The sequence below is a fragment of the Artibeus jamaicensis genome, unplaced genomic scaffold (genome assembly GCF_021234435.1).
Source record: "Artibeus jamaicensis isolate MK-2021 breed Jamaican fruit bat unplaced genomic scaffold, CSHL_Jam_final contig_465, whole genome shotgun sequence".
Taxonomy (NCBI): Eukaryota; Metazoa; Chordata; class Mammalia; order Chiroptera; family Phyllostomidae; genus Artibeus; species Artibeus jamaicensis.
In genome coordinates this window covers 3,788,370-3,802,167 of record NW_026521843.1, presented here as the reverse complement: position 1 = coordinate 3,802,167, position 13,798 = coordinate 3,788,370, and the positions used below count along the sequence as shown (strand labels likewise).

At 47.6% G+C, this 13,798-nt stretch overlaps 1 protein-coding gene across 1 annotated transcript in view; it reads left to right on the top strand.

The window, feature by feature from the left end:
• Positions 1-10,624: 10,624 nt before the first annotated feature.
• NOL10 (nucleolar protein 10) overlaps positions 10,625-13,798 on the top strand; it is a 62,569-nt gene continuing 59,395 nt past the window's right edge. Inside the window, exons 1-2 of the mRNA XM_037151784.2 lie at positions 10,625-10,788; positions 13,491-13,536. Coding sequence (XP_037007679.2) covers positions 10,723-10,788; positions 13,491-13,536 — 112 coding nt within the window. The 5' untranslated portion in view covers positions 10,625-10,722. The remainder of the gene's footprint in view (positions 10,789-13,490; positions 13,537-13,798) is intronic.

The following is a 13,798-nucleotide window of genomic DNA, read 5'->3' as shown; positions in this document are numbered from 1 at the left end:
CTCTACCTTGACCCTGAAACTGGGATGCTCCCTTGACTCTGCCCTTTCCCTTAGTCCTGACAACAGTTGTTAAGGGCTGCTAAACATGCTTCTCCCTGACCAGCTGCTGGATCCAGGCTCACCTCTTCGTTACTACTGGTACTCTGCCCACGCAGGCCTTCCTGTGGACTCTCCTGGGTGCCCCACAAATCTAGCTGCACACTAGCCTTGGAAAGACTGCTTGTGCACATCTGACTCTGCCACTCTGCCTGGAAGCCCGTCAGCTCCAGGATGAAATCCGATTATCTTAACTTGAACTTCACCATGTTCATGACCTGGACTTTTCTTACCTTTTCAGCTGCATTTCCTGATACTCCCAGTACCTTCCTCTTTCTGGAAGCCTCTCCAGCCCCTCCTTGGTCTGCCCACTATGTCCTGTACACAGGACTGGCTACACAATATGAATCCCCTTATTCAAAGATTACGGAGTACTTCAGTGCCCTGGCTGGGCGGCTCAGTTGGTTGGAGTGTCGTCCCATGCACCAAAGGCTTGCAGGTTCAATCCCTGGTCAGGGCACATCTAGGTTGCAGGAGGCAACCGATCAATGTTTCTCTCTCACACTGATGCTTCTCTCTGTGTGTATGTAAAATCAATAAACCTATCTTTGGGTGAGGATTTAAAAAGAGTTAAAAATTATTAAGAACTTCAAGATGGCAACATCTGACTCTTACACCAAGTGTGCTTCCTTCCTGACACGTGTGACTGCACTGGCCCTTTGCATGTCCCATACTTGTCATCGTCTCTGTCATTGTGGCACAGGTGGTCCTACAGGTGGTCCTGGAGCTCTGGAGAGCCCAGGCAGGGCAAGCCGTCCCTGAATGGGGCTGCTTTCTTCCCAAGTCAATGGCTTTGTTTTTTGTTGTAACCTGATCATCTTAAATGCTCTTAGAAAGTAGACTATTCACTGGCATTATAATCTAATTATTCAGTTCTGGAAACAGCCAACAATGACCTACAGGTGAGGCCCACTGTGACCAGCACAGGAGAACTCAAATGTTGGGGTTCAAACGCCAGCCAGCAATTCCCACACAGAGGCAGAGGCTGCGGTAAGCTTTCAAGCGCAGAAGTCCCCCTGCAGCCAGTTCGTGTCCCGTGCAGTGTGACTAACCTGTGTTCGACCTCAGTAAACAGCTGCTCTCATTCAGAGCATTCTGTACATGAAACTCTCCAAAATGTCTCCTTCCTATCGGGAGTACTAGGAAGGATCAGGAGTAATAGGAGTATCAGTAAGTATTTCCAAGTGCATACTTGCACTCGGCACTATGCACACAGAGTGTAAGTGTGTGATGGGAGGGAGACATGGGAAGGGGCAGCATCCCCCCGTCTGGGGCTGGGTGCGGGTGTGGGGTGTTTCCCGCCCGCTGGTTCAGCGCCCAGGCCCGAGGGAGAATCTCGATGGTCAAGTCTAGTAAGTCTTTCAATATGTCTTATGCTCAGCATCCCTGGCTTGCTTTCTCCCTATCCAGAACTCCTTGGCAGAGTGGACGATGTAATGCAGCCTTTTACTCCGAATATTCCCTAGGCCTGGCCATAGGTCAATAAATGTTTGTCTGATGAATTTAGGGGAAAGGGGAAAAAGAGGGAGGGAAACAGTAGACAGATTTCCAGGGTTAGATTCTTTTATCTTGTGGAGATAAGATAACTGACATTACTTCCTGCTGCCACCACCGAAAGCAAACAAGCAAACAAAAAAACAACCTCCCTTCATCTAAAGTCTAACTTAGCCCTGACCCGTTGGTTGGGTGCCATTCCGCAAAGTGAAAGGTGGCCAGTTCGATTTCCAGTCGGGGTGCATGCCTGGGTTGTGGGTTCGATCCCCGGTAGGGGCACACACTAGAGGCAATCGATGAACATCTCTCACGTCCATGTTTCTCCTTATCTCTTTCTCCTGCTCTCTAAAAATAAATAAATAAAACCTATAAAAAACCAAATAAATAAATAAAATCTTTTTTAAAAGTCCAGCTTAACTTCGTCCATAATGTAAATAATAACTCATTCTTGCTCGTTTAAGACTTCCAATGACTATATTAATAATACTGATGAAAACAACACTGCCTTCCATCCATTGCATTCATGGCACATTATTTGATTGTAACATGCATCTAACATTGACATTTTCACTCCATTGCCCATTCATTTATTCTTTCCACAGACACTGAGCACCTACCATGTGTCATAACTAAGTCATACATTTCCATGGCCAAGCATCTTGTACTTTATTTTATCTTTGGCCATTCGTGGATTTAAACACAATGTAAAAAGTCAGTCTTTTTTAACTGCAAAAATATTAACCGTACATTTCTCTCTTTCCTGCTCCAGACGTGTAAGATGAACAAGAGGCATGACGTGAGGCCGTGTAAAGAGGAAGAGTGATGCCAAGCACAGACCGCCCGTGCACCCCCCGCGTGTGAGCAGGGCCTCACATACACTCCGAAATCTGCAGGGCCGTCCGGCCCACAGGGCAAGACGTACAGAGCAATGCCTTCCTTTTGTTCAATAATGTCATCATTGGAAATCTGCCTTCTAGAAGCTTACAACCTAAAGCAGACATACCCATGAATGCCAAACCGCGTTGGACAGGTAGGGGTCACTCCGTGTTTGTCGAATGAATATGTGAGCGGATATGGTTACAGTGCTCAAGAGCAAAGAAGTATTAAAATAGCATGAAAAAATCCCAAAAAATCACAGTAAGTCCTAAAGATATTCCAATCCAATTTAAACAAGGTGTTTACACGTAGTAGTCGCCACATGTATGCTGCTTAACTGACTTTAATTTCTCAAATCTCAGCTATAAGCCAGGAGTCTGGTGCATGGAGGGAGGCGTGCTTCTCTTTTTGCCTGGGTGGGAAAGTTAACTTGTGCTCGATGATGATGATGATGACGACGGTGACAATGACTATACAAATTGTTGCAGCAGGCAGAGTTTTAAGATGACTCAAGGACTCTCACCTTGCATAATTCCATCCTCTGTGCATAGGAGACATTACTGCAGATGCCACTAAGGCTACTAGTCACTTGATCTAGAGATAGGGCCTCACCTCCCATGAGCTCTTTAGAGGAAAAGCTTTCTGGGCTGAAGGCAGAAGAGGAAGTCAGAGCGCCCCCTCTGGCTGGCCTGGAAGGAAGCCAGCGAGTGTCCCAGTTGTGCGGGCCCATGGGATGGGAAGCCCAAAGCCCTGAGGATGGGATGGCCCCTGGGAGCTAAGAGCAGTCCCAGCTGATCTCCAGCAAAACCATAGATGCCGAACAGGGTGTCTTGGCATGACAATGGCAGGAGATGACAGGAAGGGACCTGGAGGCAGATCTCTCCCCGGAGCCTCCAGAACAGAACTCACACTGGCCGACACCTGCGTTTCCACCTTGATGTGCCCTGAGCCAGGAGCCCAGCCACGCGTGCCATCCTGCCCTACAGAACCGTGAGCCGGTGGTCAGGTTGTGTGAGCCACCGAGTCTCTGGTGATCAGTGCTACAGCGACGGAAAACTCATCCAGTTGTCAATGGCGTGTTAAGGTACAGACGATTCCTCCCCAGGCTATGAATAAACTCAAGTGATGATTGAAGGTCTGTGCGAGCCTGAAGCACAGTCCTTGGTGATCCCTCAGAGTAGCATCTTCCTCTTTCATTCAGTCCACGAATATCTACACTTGTCCTATTCCCAGTGTTGCATATAATTGCCCACACAGCCATCAGATGGGTAAGGTCCCTGCTCTCTCAGGGCTTCCATTCCAGTGGGCAGGTAGCAATAAGGGTATAAAGATGTTGCTTGTCAAAGAGCCAAACCATTTCGGACGATAACTGCGATAAAGACGACACAGCCCTGGGGTGTGATTGAAGCTGCAGAAGCAGAGGGGAGCCGCTGTGGGTCAGATACGGCATCGCAGTGGGGGGGGGTGACGTTTCGGCTGAGGCCCGAAGGGTGCCAAGTAGCCGGCACCGACAAGCTGAGGCCAGAGCCTTCCAGGCAGAGAGAACAGCAGGTGCAGAGACACGGAGGCCAGAAAAGCGAGACAACAAGGCGGCAGCTCAGAGAAGGTCAGAGAGCTGGGCTGAAGCCAGGCTGCTCAGGCTCTCGTCAGTGTGAGGAAAGAGTTGGGGTTTAAAGGTGCGTGCGCTGGGCGGTACGCAGCGGAGTGATGCCATCTGAGGCAGTACTTTAAAGATTTCTGTGGGGTCCCCCACAGGGGAGAGTGGCAGCTAGGAGACCATCGGGCAGGTGCTGGTCTTAGCCTGGCGGTGGTGACTTGACCGGAGCGTGGCGGTGGTTAAGGCAGTGTAGACTCTAGAAAACCTTCTTTGGGATGAAGCAGATAGGACTTCCTGGAGGATTTGATTTGGAGGGTAGACAATTGGAGGGGGACGATCCTATGTATTGAGAGGGGAAGGCCAGGCATGAGGTTTTCTAGGTGAAGTTGGGAACTCTCCCCACAGCATATCCTACTGCATCGTAGAGAGGATGCAGAAACAAATTCCTGAAGGGACAGAGCCACTCCCCGGGCACTAGGGGCACTAGAAGCCTCACCGCCTCGGCGTGGCCAGCGTTGCAGGGTCCGTGAGCCGCTCCGGCAAAGTCGGGTGGGGCTTATTCGAAGGCCCCATCCAGGCAGCTGTTCCTAACCTTATTCAGGTCCCAATCCCTTTAGGAATCTGTTAACAACTCTGTTCCGTAGGAGACAGGTATTTTGCATTGGTTTTGTGGGGTGGGGTTTAGAACTCCTTGAAGCCCACCCAGGCCGTACGCTCCCATAGCAGACAGGATCCAGCCTCCCTTACTGCTGCTTGGTGAGCTGGCTACCTCGCTTTCCTGAGGATTCCGTGAGCCTCTCAACAGCTTTGTAATGAATTCCTTTTTCTTTTAGACGGGCCAGGGTCTGTGAATTGTTTGCAACTAAGCAGCTGGCAGATATGGGGTATAAGCAAGAACAGGGAAAGGGCAGAGAGGAGGAGGAGGAGGAGAAAGTGATAGTCACCCAGGTCGTATGCCTCTTGCTCTCTCATGCAACTCACGGCCAGTTTGTCTGTTTTTCTTTTTAAACTTCCAAACATACACAAGTTGAGAAAACAGTATTTTCAACAATTCGCACACCCCTTACACAGACTGAATCATTATTAACATCTTTAGGCAAGTTTCTTTTTGGTGAACCTCAGTTTTTCTCATTTTCCTTACTTTCCTCATTTGTAATACTGGAAAAGTAATACTGCCTTCCTCAAAAAGTTTTAGAAGATGAAAAGAGGTAACTTGTGCAAGACATTTTGTGTAGCACACCTACCTGGCATGCAATGAACTTCAGGGATTTTATTATCATTAATCCTCTGGACATACACTTTGGGAGTGTCCCTACGGGCTGAGACTTTGGAAGCAGCGCAGAGCTGATGACGTGTCCTGCAGCCTGGGTGTCAACAGGGACATGGATTAGTAAATAAAAAACTATAATATAAGACAGTGTTCTTCAACCTGGACTCACGTTCACATGTGCAAGTGAAAATGAAGTCTCAGACTCCCAATATTGCCTTCACTCTTTTTTAAAAAACATCACTTTGAAACCATCTGAGGAGGACAGCAAAGTTGCCGATGCACTAGCTGCAGAGCTCCCCGTGCACTTTGCCCCCTGCCCTTGGCCTTGCCACCATCTCACATGACCGTGGCAGAAGCACCAAGCCAAGACATTAACATGGTACAATGCTGTTGACCAAACTGCAGATTCAATCACCTTTTCCTCCAATGTCCTCTTTCTGTCCCGGGAGCCAGTCCAGGATACCACGTTGCACTTAGGTCTTAATTCTTTTTAATGTTTTCCTTAAAGCTGTAGGACCATAAACCTAGCTCTAAGTTTACTATGCATTTAGCTCTTCTACACCAAAATAAACATATACATTAATTTCAAGCAAAACCTTAAAACTTCAAACCGATATAGTTCCAATTAATTTGATGCCTGGCGTGGTTTTGATGAAAACCAGTTGCTGCTTTGCTAAATGAGTCTGTGGCTGTGCCATGCCCTGAGTCCCGTTGCATTCTCCATCGACACTTGATTTGGTTGATTTAATTCTTCCCATCATCGTCCTCTGCTCGATCAATTGCCAAACCTTCATTCGCACAGCAGGCGTGACATCGAGGGACTGCGACTTGGCTCTCTCTCATTCCTCTCATGATTCCTCACCCCACCCCCCTCTCCTTCTCACAGCCGACCTGGGACACTAGAATTAGGGGCACGTGCAACCGGTGAGCTGCGAACTTAAATGTCAACTCGCGGCTGACTCCGAGCTGTAGTACTTCTCCAAAGATGGCCGCCCAGATAATTGGAGGTGCTTATACCCATTGTGAAAAAGGTTATCATTGACAGAGAAAACAAGCCTAAAGGTTATTTTGAGGATACAACCGTAAGCCTCAGTTTAGGAAAGACTGCAGGGAGATTCTGCACAGAGTACGATGTGAACTGAGATAGTTAAGGCCTCCCGGACTGGAAGGGTGAGCAGGACTTACCAAGGTACATGCAGGGAGGGGGGAAAAGTGCTCAGAGGAGCAGGTGCAAAGGCATGAACGAGGTGAGTGAGCTGCTGGTATTTTTTGAGCTCTAAGTAATTCATCTTGGAGAGTCTCGGGCGTGAGGGACCAGGGTGGGAGAGTGGGCAGGGAAGGAGCAGCTTGGAGTCTGTGACCGGGGAAGTCCCAAGTGGCCAGCTAAGGTGTTCGGATGTGTTCTCTTGGGCTTTGGGAGAACGACACAAGTTTTTTTGAGTGTGACATGATCAGGTTTGCCTATTAGAGAGATGACTCTGTCTCCTCTGGGAGACAGATGTGAGGCAGGCAAACCAGAATAAAAGGGTTGCAGTGGGCCAGGTGGGCGGGGGTGAGGGTGTGGGCCCCTGTGGCTGTGGGAACAGAGAGAATGAATCTGACATCCAACAGGTGGAACCGAGAGGATTTCAGATGGATTGGCCGTGGAGATAAAGAATTGGGAGAGGAATTTTGAAGATCCCTTGTAGGTTTCCGGAATGGCAATCAACAATGGAACATTTAAGGTTAAATGGAGTCTGCCACTTAACTGTTTTTTTTCCGGAATGATTTTCAGTGTTTTGGTTCCCAGGAGCAAATGGTGATAACTAATGCTTACCTAGTGCTTCCTGTGTCAGGCACGGTTCTAAGTGCTTCCCATGTGCTGTGCGATCCTGAGTCTAAAGGCCCATTAACTCCACATTGCACTGACCCCTCCTGTGCCACCAGAGGAAAAAACACTGTCCATTAAACACGCCCAACACGCAAACCTCATCCTTATTTCGGGGATCTTAAAAATAGACGTCTTGGACTCAGTGATCCGTGGCATACATTCCTTTATCTTTACAACAGCCCAGTATGGGTATGAGTGAGGAGACAGAGGCAGGCAGAGATGAGATTAACTTGCTGTATCTGGGTGCTGCCAGGTAGCCAGGACCTGCACCAGGCAGTGTGGCTCTGGAGCCTATGCCGTTAGCTCCAAGCATAGGAATCAAATAAAACATTATATTCGAGTTCATGGCAGCCTATGGCCCGAGTGCCAGTGTTAGAGGTGATACGAGAAACAGCAGGGGATCTCTGTCCTCGGGGGGAACGCAATCCGAGAATGCTCAAGCCCTCAGGCCAGTGACTGTGGGGATGGCTGTCCTGGCGCCAAAGACCAAGAACACCCCGTTTATCTTACAGAAATTACTGCGGCCCCTCGAGTGTGGCCCTGACTCTAAGCGCTGACATTTTCTGTGGGAGAGACTGGCTGTGCAAGCGGACATGTTTGAAATGACACTCGCCTGGCACAGAGCTACGTGGTTTTCATCACCCAGGGCCAACATGTGTGGAACACAGAGTTAGGACTTTGGGTCAGGATAAAGAGTGATCAAGTCATTGATTCATTTTTACCAAGACGTGTTTACTGGCAGTGTGCTATATCCCAGGCACTGGGCTGGTGTCAGGCAACCCACAGATGAATTAACACGCCTGGTCCTCAAGTCAAGGTGGAGGGCGTGGTCAGAAAAGTACACCACAATCCAATCACAAAGATAATTGCCATCGGTTTCTTTAAAAAAACATTCAAAATAACCCAAGGATGAAGAAGTGGTGAGGGTACAACTGAAACATGATGGAAAGGTCGTGTGTGAATTGTTGAAGCTAGGTGAAACATACATGAGTTGACTGTGCTATTAAATTTTTAAACATGTTACAAAATTTTTCTATAGTAATAAAAATGAGGGAGAAAGAAAAGAACACAGTGAAGAATGTGTTCAAAAGGAGCCTGTCCCAAGTTTAATTTAAAAAATAACAAAGGTTTATGGGCTCTTTAAAAATGACATTTTAATTAGCCTTGAGAGGCGGTGGTGACTTTAGGAAGCCAGAGGGGCCTGAAGAACTGCCCGAAGCATAGATATTTGGTAGAGCATTACGGCCAAGTTCATTACCATTGTGCTTGTAGGATGTGTTCCTTGCATTTCAGTAATAAAAATCTACCAAAAAAAGACATAAAGGCCATAAAGGTATTTATACAGTTCAATGAAAGTACAGGAGAATGAGCAAAATACTCAAAAGGTGTGTTTTGAGAAGCTGGTGGGTTGTGGGTATAAGGAGAAGCGCAAGGCATTCCAGAGTCCGGATTAGCATACGCAAAGATTCAAAATCCGAATAATGAAATTGATGCTAATGAAACAGAAGGTAGCTCTAGGGATCAGTGGGACACAGGGTTGAATAAAGTCAAGTGAAATGGTCTAAGGCCCTTAATTATTAAAGTTAGGAGTAGGACATATCTCTATATATCTCATACAGAGCACTGAAAAAGTGAGATACTATGGTTTTACGGCCAATGAGCTTTTATAACACACTCTTGAAAATAATAAAAGGAATATTTTTGTGCATACAATCACTCAAAATTTCTTGGAAGTCATCCTGCATATTTTGGCAGTTTCTATTTTTATGACTTGCGGAAAGAACTACCTGGTTACCACTCTGAAGCCCGGGTTCTTTCTGCCCTGCCATGCTGCCTCCCAGAGGAGGACCGCGGTCCTGCATCTTTCCTCAAAGAGAGTCTCCAACAGAAGGCAGGATCTGGGCTGAGACTTTGACAGTTACAATAAAGACAGAATTGCTAAACCCAGAAACCCCTACCCTGCCATGACCTGGTATGGGCTGTGCTCAGAATGACCCCCTTGGTTACACATTAACCCAGTTAACCCACACTTTTCCCTCAAGTTTTCATCTAAGCCAAGAATTCTCAAGTCCTAGGCAAAAATAAAAGAGGTTCTCTACAAAACTGGTAGATCGACAGTTTGTGAACTTTGGAAACAGTGGGTATATAAGGGGCTGTCTATCATTACTGCTGCACACACGTCCCAAAGGACATTAGGTATAAATTCACTCTTCCCTGGTCTCCACCCCTTCTCTCACTGTTTTTTAAAAGTATGCTTTTCTTTTATTTCCTTCCATAGTGGATGAATGTCTAATGAACCCAGACCAAAATATCATTTTAACACATCAATTTTAAAGAGCATTTATTTGTAATATAAGGTTGCAGAAACACTGGAGAGAAATATACACTTCCCATTAGGAGATAAGTGGATAAAAAAGCTGTGGACTGGCATAACTCAGTGGGTTGAACATCATCTGGAAAAGAGAAAGGTGGCCGGTTCAATTCCCGGTCAGGGACAGGCCTGGGTTGTGGGCCGGGTCCCTGGCTGGGGTGGGGGTGGGGGGGAGAGGCAAACCGATTGATGGTTCTTTGACATGTCAATGTTTCTCTTTCTCCTTCTCTTCCCCTCTCTCTAAATATAAATATAAATATAAATATGGGAAAAAGTTGTGGTACATACACACAATGCAATCACCAAAAAGAAGGAAATCTTACCATCTTCCACAGTATGAATGGATCTCAAGAGTGTTGTGCCAAGGAAATAAACCAGTCAGAGGAAGACAAGTACCCTATGGTTTCACTCATATGTGGAATCTAATGAAAGCAATAAACTAACAAACAAAACAGGAAGATTCAAGAGATTCAGAAAAAAACCCAGACTGACAGCTCTCAGAGGGGAGGGGAGTTGGGGGGCTGAGTGAAAATGGGACTAAGTAAACAAACGAACAACAAACCCTCATAGACAGACAACAGTGTGATTACCAGAAAGCAGGTGGGGGAGGCAGGAGGGTATAGGGGCAATAAATGGTGAAGGAAGGAGACTTGATTTGGAGTGGTGAACACAATGCAATATACAAAATACACAAATGATACAGAAGTATACACATGAAACCCATATAATTTTATTAACACACACTACCCTACACTACCACTCTGAATCCCCTCCACGAGTCTCGCAAGGCCCAGGTCAACCCCAACACAGTCCCGCCCGGGACTGCGACATTTGGGTTTGGGCAGTGACTTTAACGGCTTCCTGCCGCTCAAGACGTGGAAGGGAGAAGAGCGGCTTCAGACCCTAGCCGGCGGGGTTGCGGGCCACCCCGTCGTGCCCTGGATCCTCGCCCGCTCGGTTCTGCGACTTCCCTCCCCTAATTCCGCCACTCTCCCTCTTCCGGAAACCGGAGCGTTTCCGGCGCCGGAAGTTCGTCATCAGCCGGTGCCGGAGGTGCACGCCACTTAGCACACGCTGCGGAGTCTCTGAGCTGATGCTCGTGGAAGCGACCTGTTCTGGAGTGTGGGTCGTCGCTCTCCCGCGACACCATGCAGGTCTCCAGCCTCAACGAGGTGAAGGTTTACAGTCTCAGCTGCGGCAAGTCCCTGCCTGAGGTGAGTCACCTGGGGCCCGCTCGGGGAGCTGTCCGTGCGGGTAGCCGAGGACGCTGCAGTCGCTGCGCCAGCGGGTGGGCTGAGGAGTGAGCAGGGTCCGTGAGCTTTGAGCGAACCTTTGTAGGGTTCTGCAGAGCGGAGGACGCTTCCCTTTGGGCTCCTGTGGACTTTCGCAGCCGCTGTCCCGCCTAGGAGGAAACCGAGGCAGGTTGATTGAACATTTCTCCCTCGTTTCACTGCCCGTTCACCGGATGTTTGTTGAGTACCAGTTAAGTGCCAAGTTCTAGAAATAACAGGCGTGAGCGAGGAGACAGCGGGCTTGGGTTCTGCAGAACTGATGCTGTAGGGGGCAGCAGTTTCAAACTTGCTGCACATCCCTGGATGTCGTTGGGTCCCAGGCATCAGGGTTGGAAGGGGCAGGGAAGATTGGTGAATCTCCCCGTGTTCTCATGCATACAACATGCAGCGGCCCCAGTGAGGTGACTCATGCAGGGCCACACACCGAGGTTCTGCAGTTTGTTTTTTCTTCTTTGTAAATGATGGTCAGGTTTCTATACAAGAGGACACTTTTTGCAGAAGTTCCTTTTACGTTCTCAGATTCCTTGTTAGATTGTGGCCCTAAAACATGCTTCTTTATTGCTAGCATGCTGCTGTTGGTTCCAGTCCTGCCCATGGCCGTCAGACACCACCTAGCTCTTCTTCCACGTGGCCACCCCTGAAAGACTGGGAACCAGTGATTAGATAGTTCCTTTCTTCTAGGAATTCAGGTTAAATAATTCCCTGCCTTCCAGCTGTTTTTTGAGCACCAGGACCTTCTTGTTTTGTTCATTCTATGCAGTTGTCGAGAAGTGACTTTGTACAGGCAGCCCTGCCCTGAGTGCTGGGTATCTGGGACCATGTTGGGGAAAGAGCTGATAGGGGAGCAAACAGGAGCACTTCTGATATGATAAGTGCTGTGAGTGATGCATGACTTACACAGGGCTGTTCTGGGTGAAGTGGTTTGGAGAAAGCCTTCAGGAAGGGCCTCTTTACAAGAGGTGACAGCTGCGTGGAAACTTGGACTGTAAAAAGGAGCCAGTCGCGTGAAGGTACGGGGAAGTTTTGGGGGCCAAGAGAATGGAAAGCCTAAATGCTCCGCAATGGGCACACACTTGGCATGTGGGAAACACCGAGAGGCACAGGCGTGACCATGATGGGTGGAATGAGGGGAGGGAATGGGGGCAGATGAGGCTGGAGAGTCAGCCTTGCCGTCCAGGGTGAGAAGTTGGGTTTTCCTGGTGCTGCTGGAAGTCACCGTTGGGTTTTAGATGGGGCTGCTTTGTGGCAGGTGACCACAGCGGGGGAGGGACGAGTGGGGACCAGTCAGGTGGTCAGGCTGAGAGATCTGGTGGCTCGGGCTGGAGTGGTAGCAAAGAAGATGCTAAGATGCGTGGGATTCGGGAGGTAGGCCAATGGGACTTGCTGATGGATCGGATGGTGGCGAGAAGTCGAGATGAAAGGAAGGAATTGAGAGAGCTCTTAGGGTTGGGATCTCAACACCTGGGTACGTGGTAGGCAAAAAAAATCAAAAGTTGTATTTTTGGCACTTAAGGTTCGACATTCTAGTAAACATCAAGTGGAAATGTTGAGTAAACTGCTGTGTATACTAGTTTGGTGGGTTCTCTGAGTCTGCTTTTAAAGTAATTTTAACTTAACAAATGGCTTGTGTTTCTTTTCTCACTTCCGATGTCAGGTCCAGTGGGATCCTTTTTTTTCTTTTTAACAGTGAGGTGTCTGTTTAGTGTGAGAATCAGCTCATCAGCGTTTCTGGAGCTCTTTCCCTAGGTTTCTGATTCAATTACAGGACAGTGGTAGAGGGCCATTCTCTATTAGCTAGGACTTTATAGAATCTAGAGACAATGGCTGAAACCAGTGACAGCTTTCAGTTCTTTGGTGAACTTCGTTTTTAACTTTCGACTTACTTATTCATGTGTCCCTATCCCACGTGGATATTAGTCTGTGTGCCCTGCGGTAGAGCTGTCTGTTTGCACAGAAACGCCCAAAGGAGCTTTCCTTCCTTCCCACCATCACGTGTCAGAGATTTCTAGCCCTTCAGGGTCCCAGGCTCTAATGTAGAAAGAGGTCCCGTCTCCTCTCCTTTACCCCAAGCTTGTTCGCTCAGACTGTATGAGACCACTGCTGTGTCAGCCGCCCCATGTGGGGCATACCTTCCCGAGAAGAGGAAATTAATCCCCTATCAGAGGGGCAGCCATGGTAATACACCTTTGTCCTGCTTGCATTAGGTCGGTGTGAAAGAATATATCGACTGCTCATCACTTTTACATCACTGTTAATTGAAATATTACTGCCTAAAATAAAATCAAAGGCTAACATAAACCTATAAATCTGTTCCATACATTAGATATAATGTTTGAGGTCTACTGTTTTCTCTTAGATTTATGAGATGAATTATTTTTGTCTTACATAAAACATGGTAGTTGCAAAACTTTATCGTCTATTATATGCAAATGTGTACAAGGAAAAAATCTAGAAAATCTAGATGTGTTAACAGTTGGGTTAGGATTACAGAATATTTTTACTTTCTATGTTACATATTTATATAAGGTTTTAAACTTCTTAAACATGAGCATGTGTTAATTTTGCCAGCAGAAAAACAATTCAAGTAAGCATGTTCTAAAATGAAGCCTCTCCGTTTTCTTTAGTGGCTTTCCGACAGGAAGAAGCGGGCCCTGCAGAAGAAAGATGTTGGTGAGTAGCCCTTCCCCACTCCGGCAACGCTCAACACCCAGGTCACAGCCCCGCCACTCTTTATTGTTCCCATCCTTAAGTGAGGTTGACACACGTGCAGCAGGAAACAAGTTTTTGCCCTTTTCCATCTTAAGAAATCTCCTGTTGTGGCCAGTATGTTCCTGGTGAGTGTGGGATTGATTTTACTGCTTACAAGCTAATAAGCCAGCCTTTTGCCGTCTTCGTGGGCAACAGCAGATGCGCTACTCCTGAGTCAGAGACG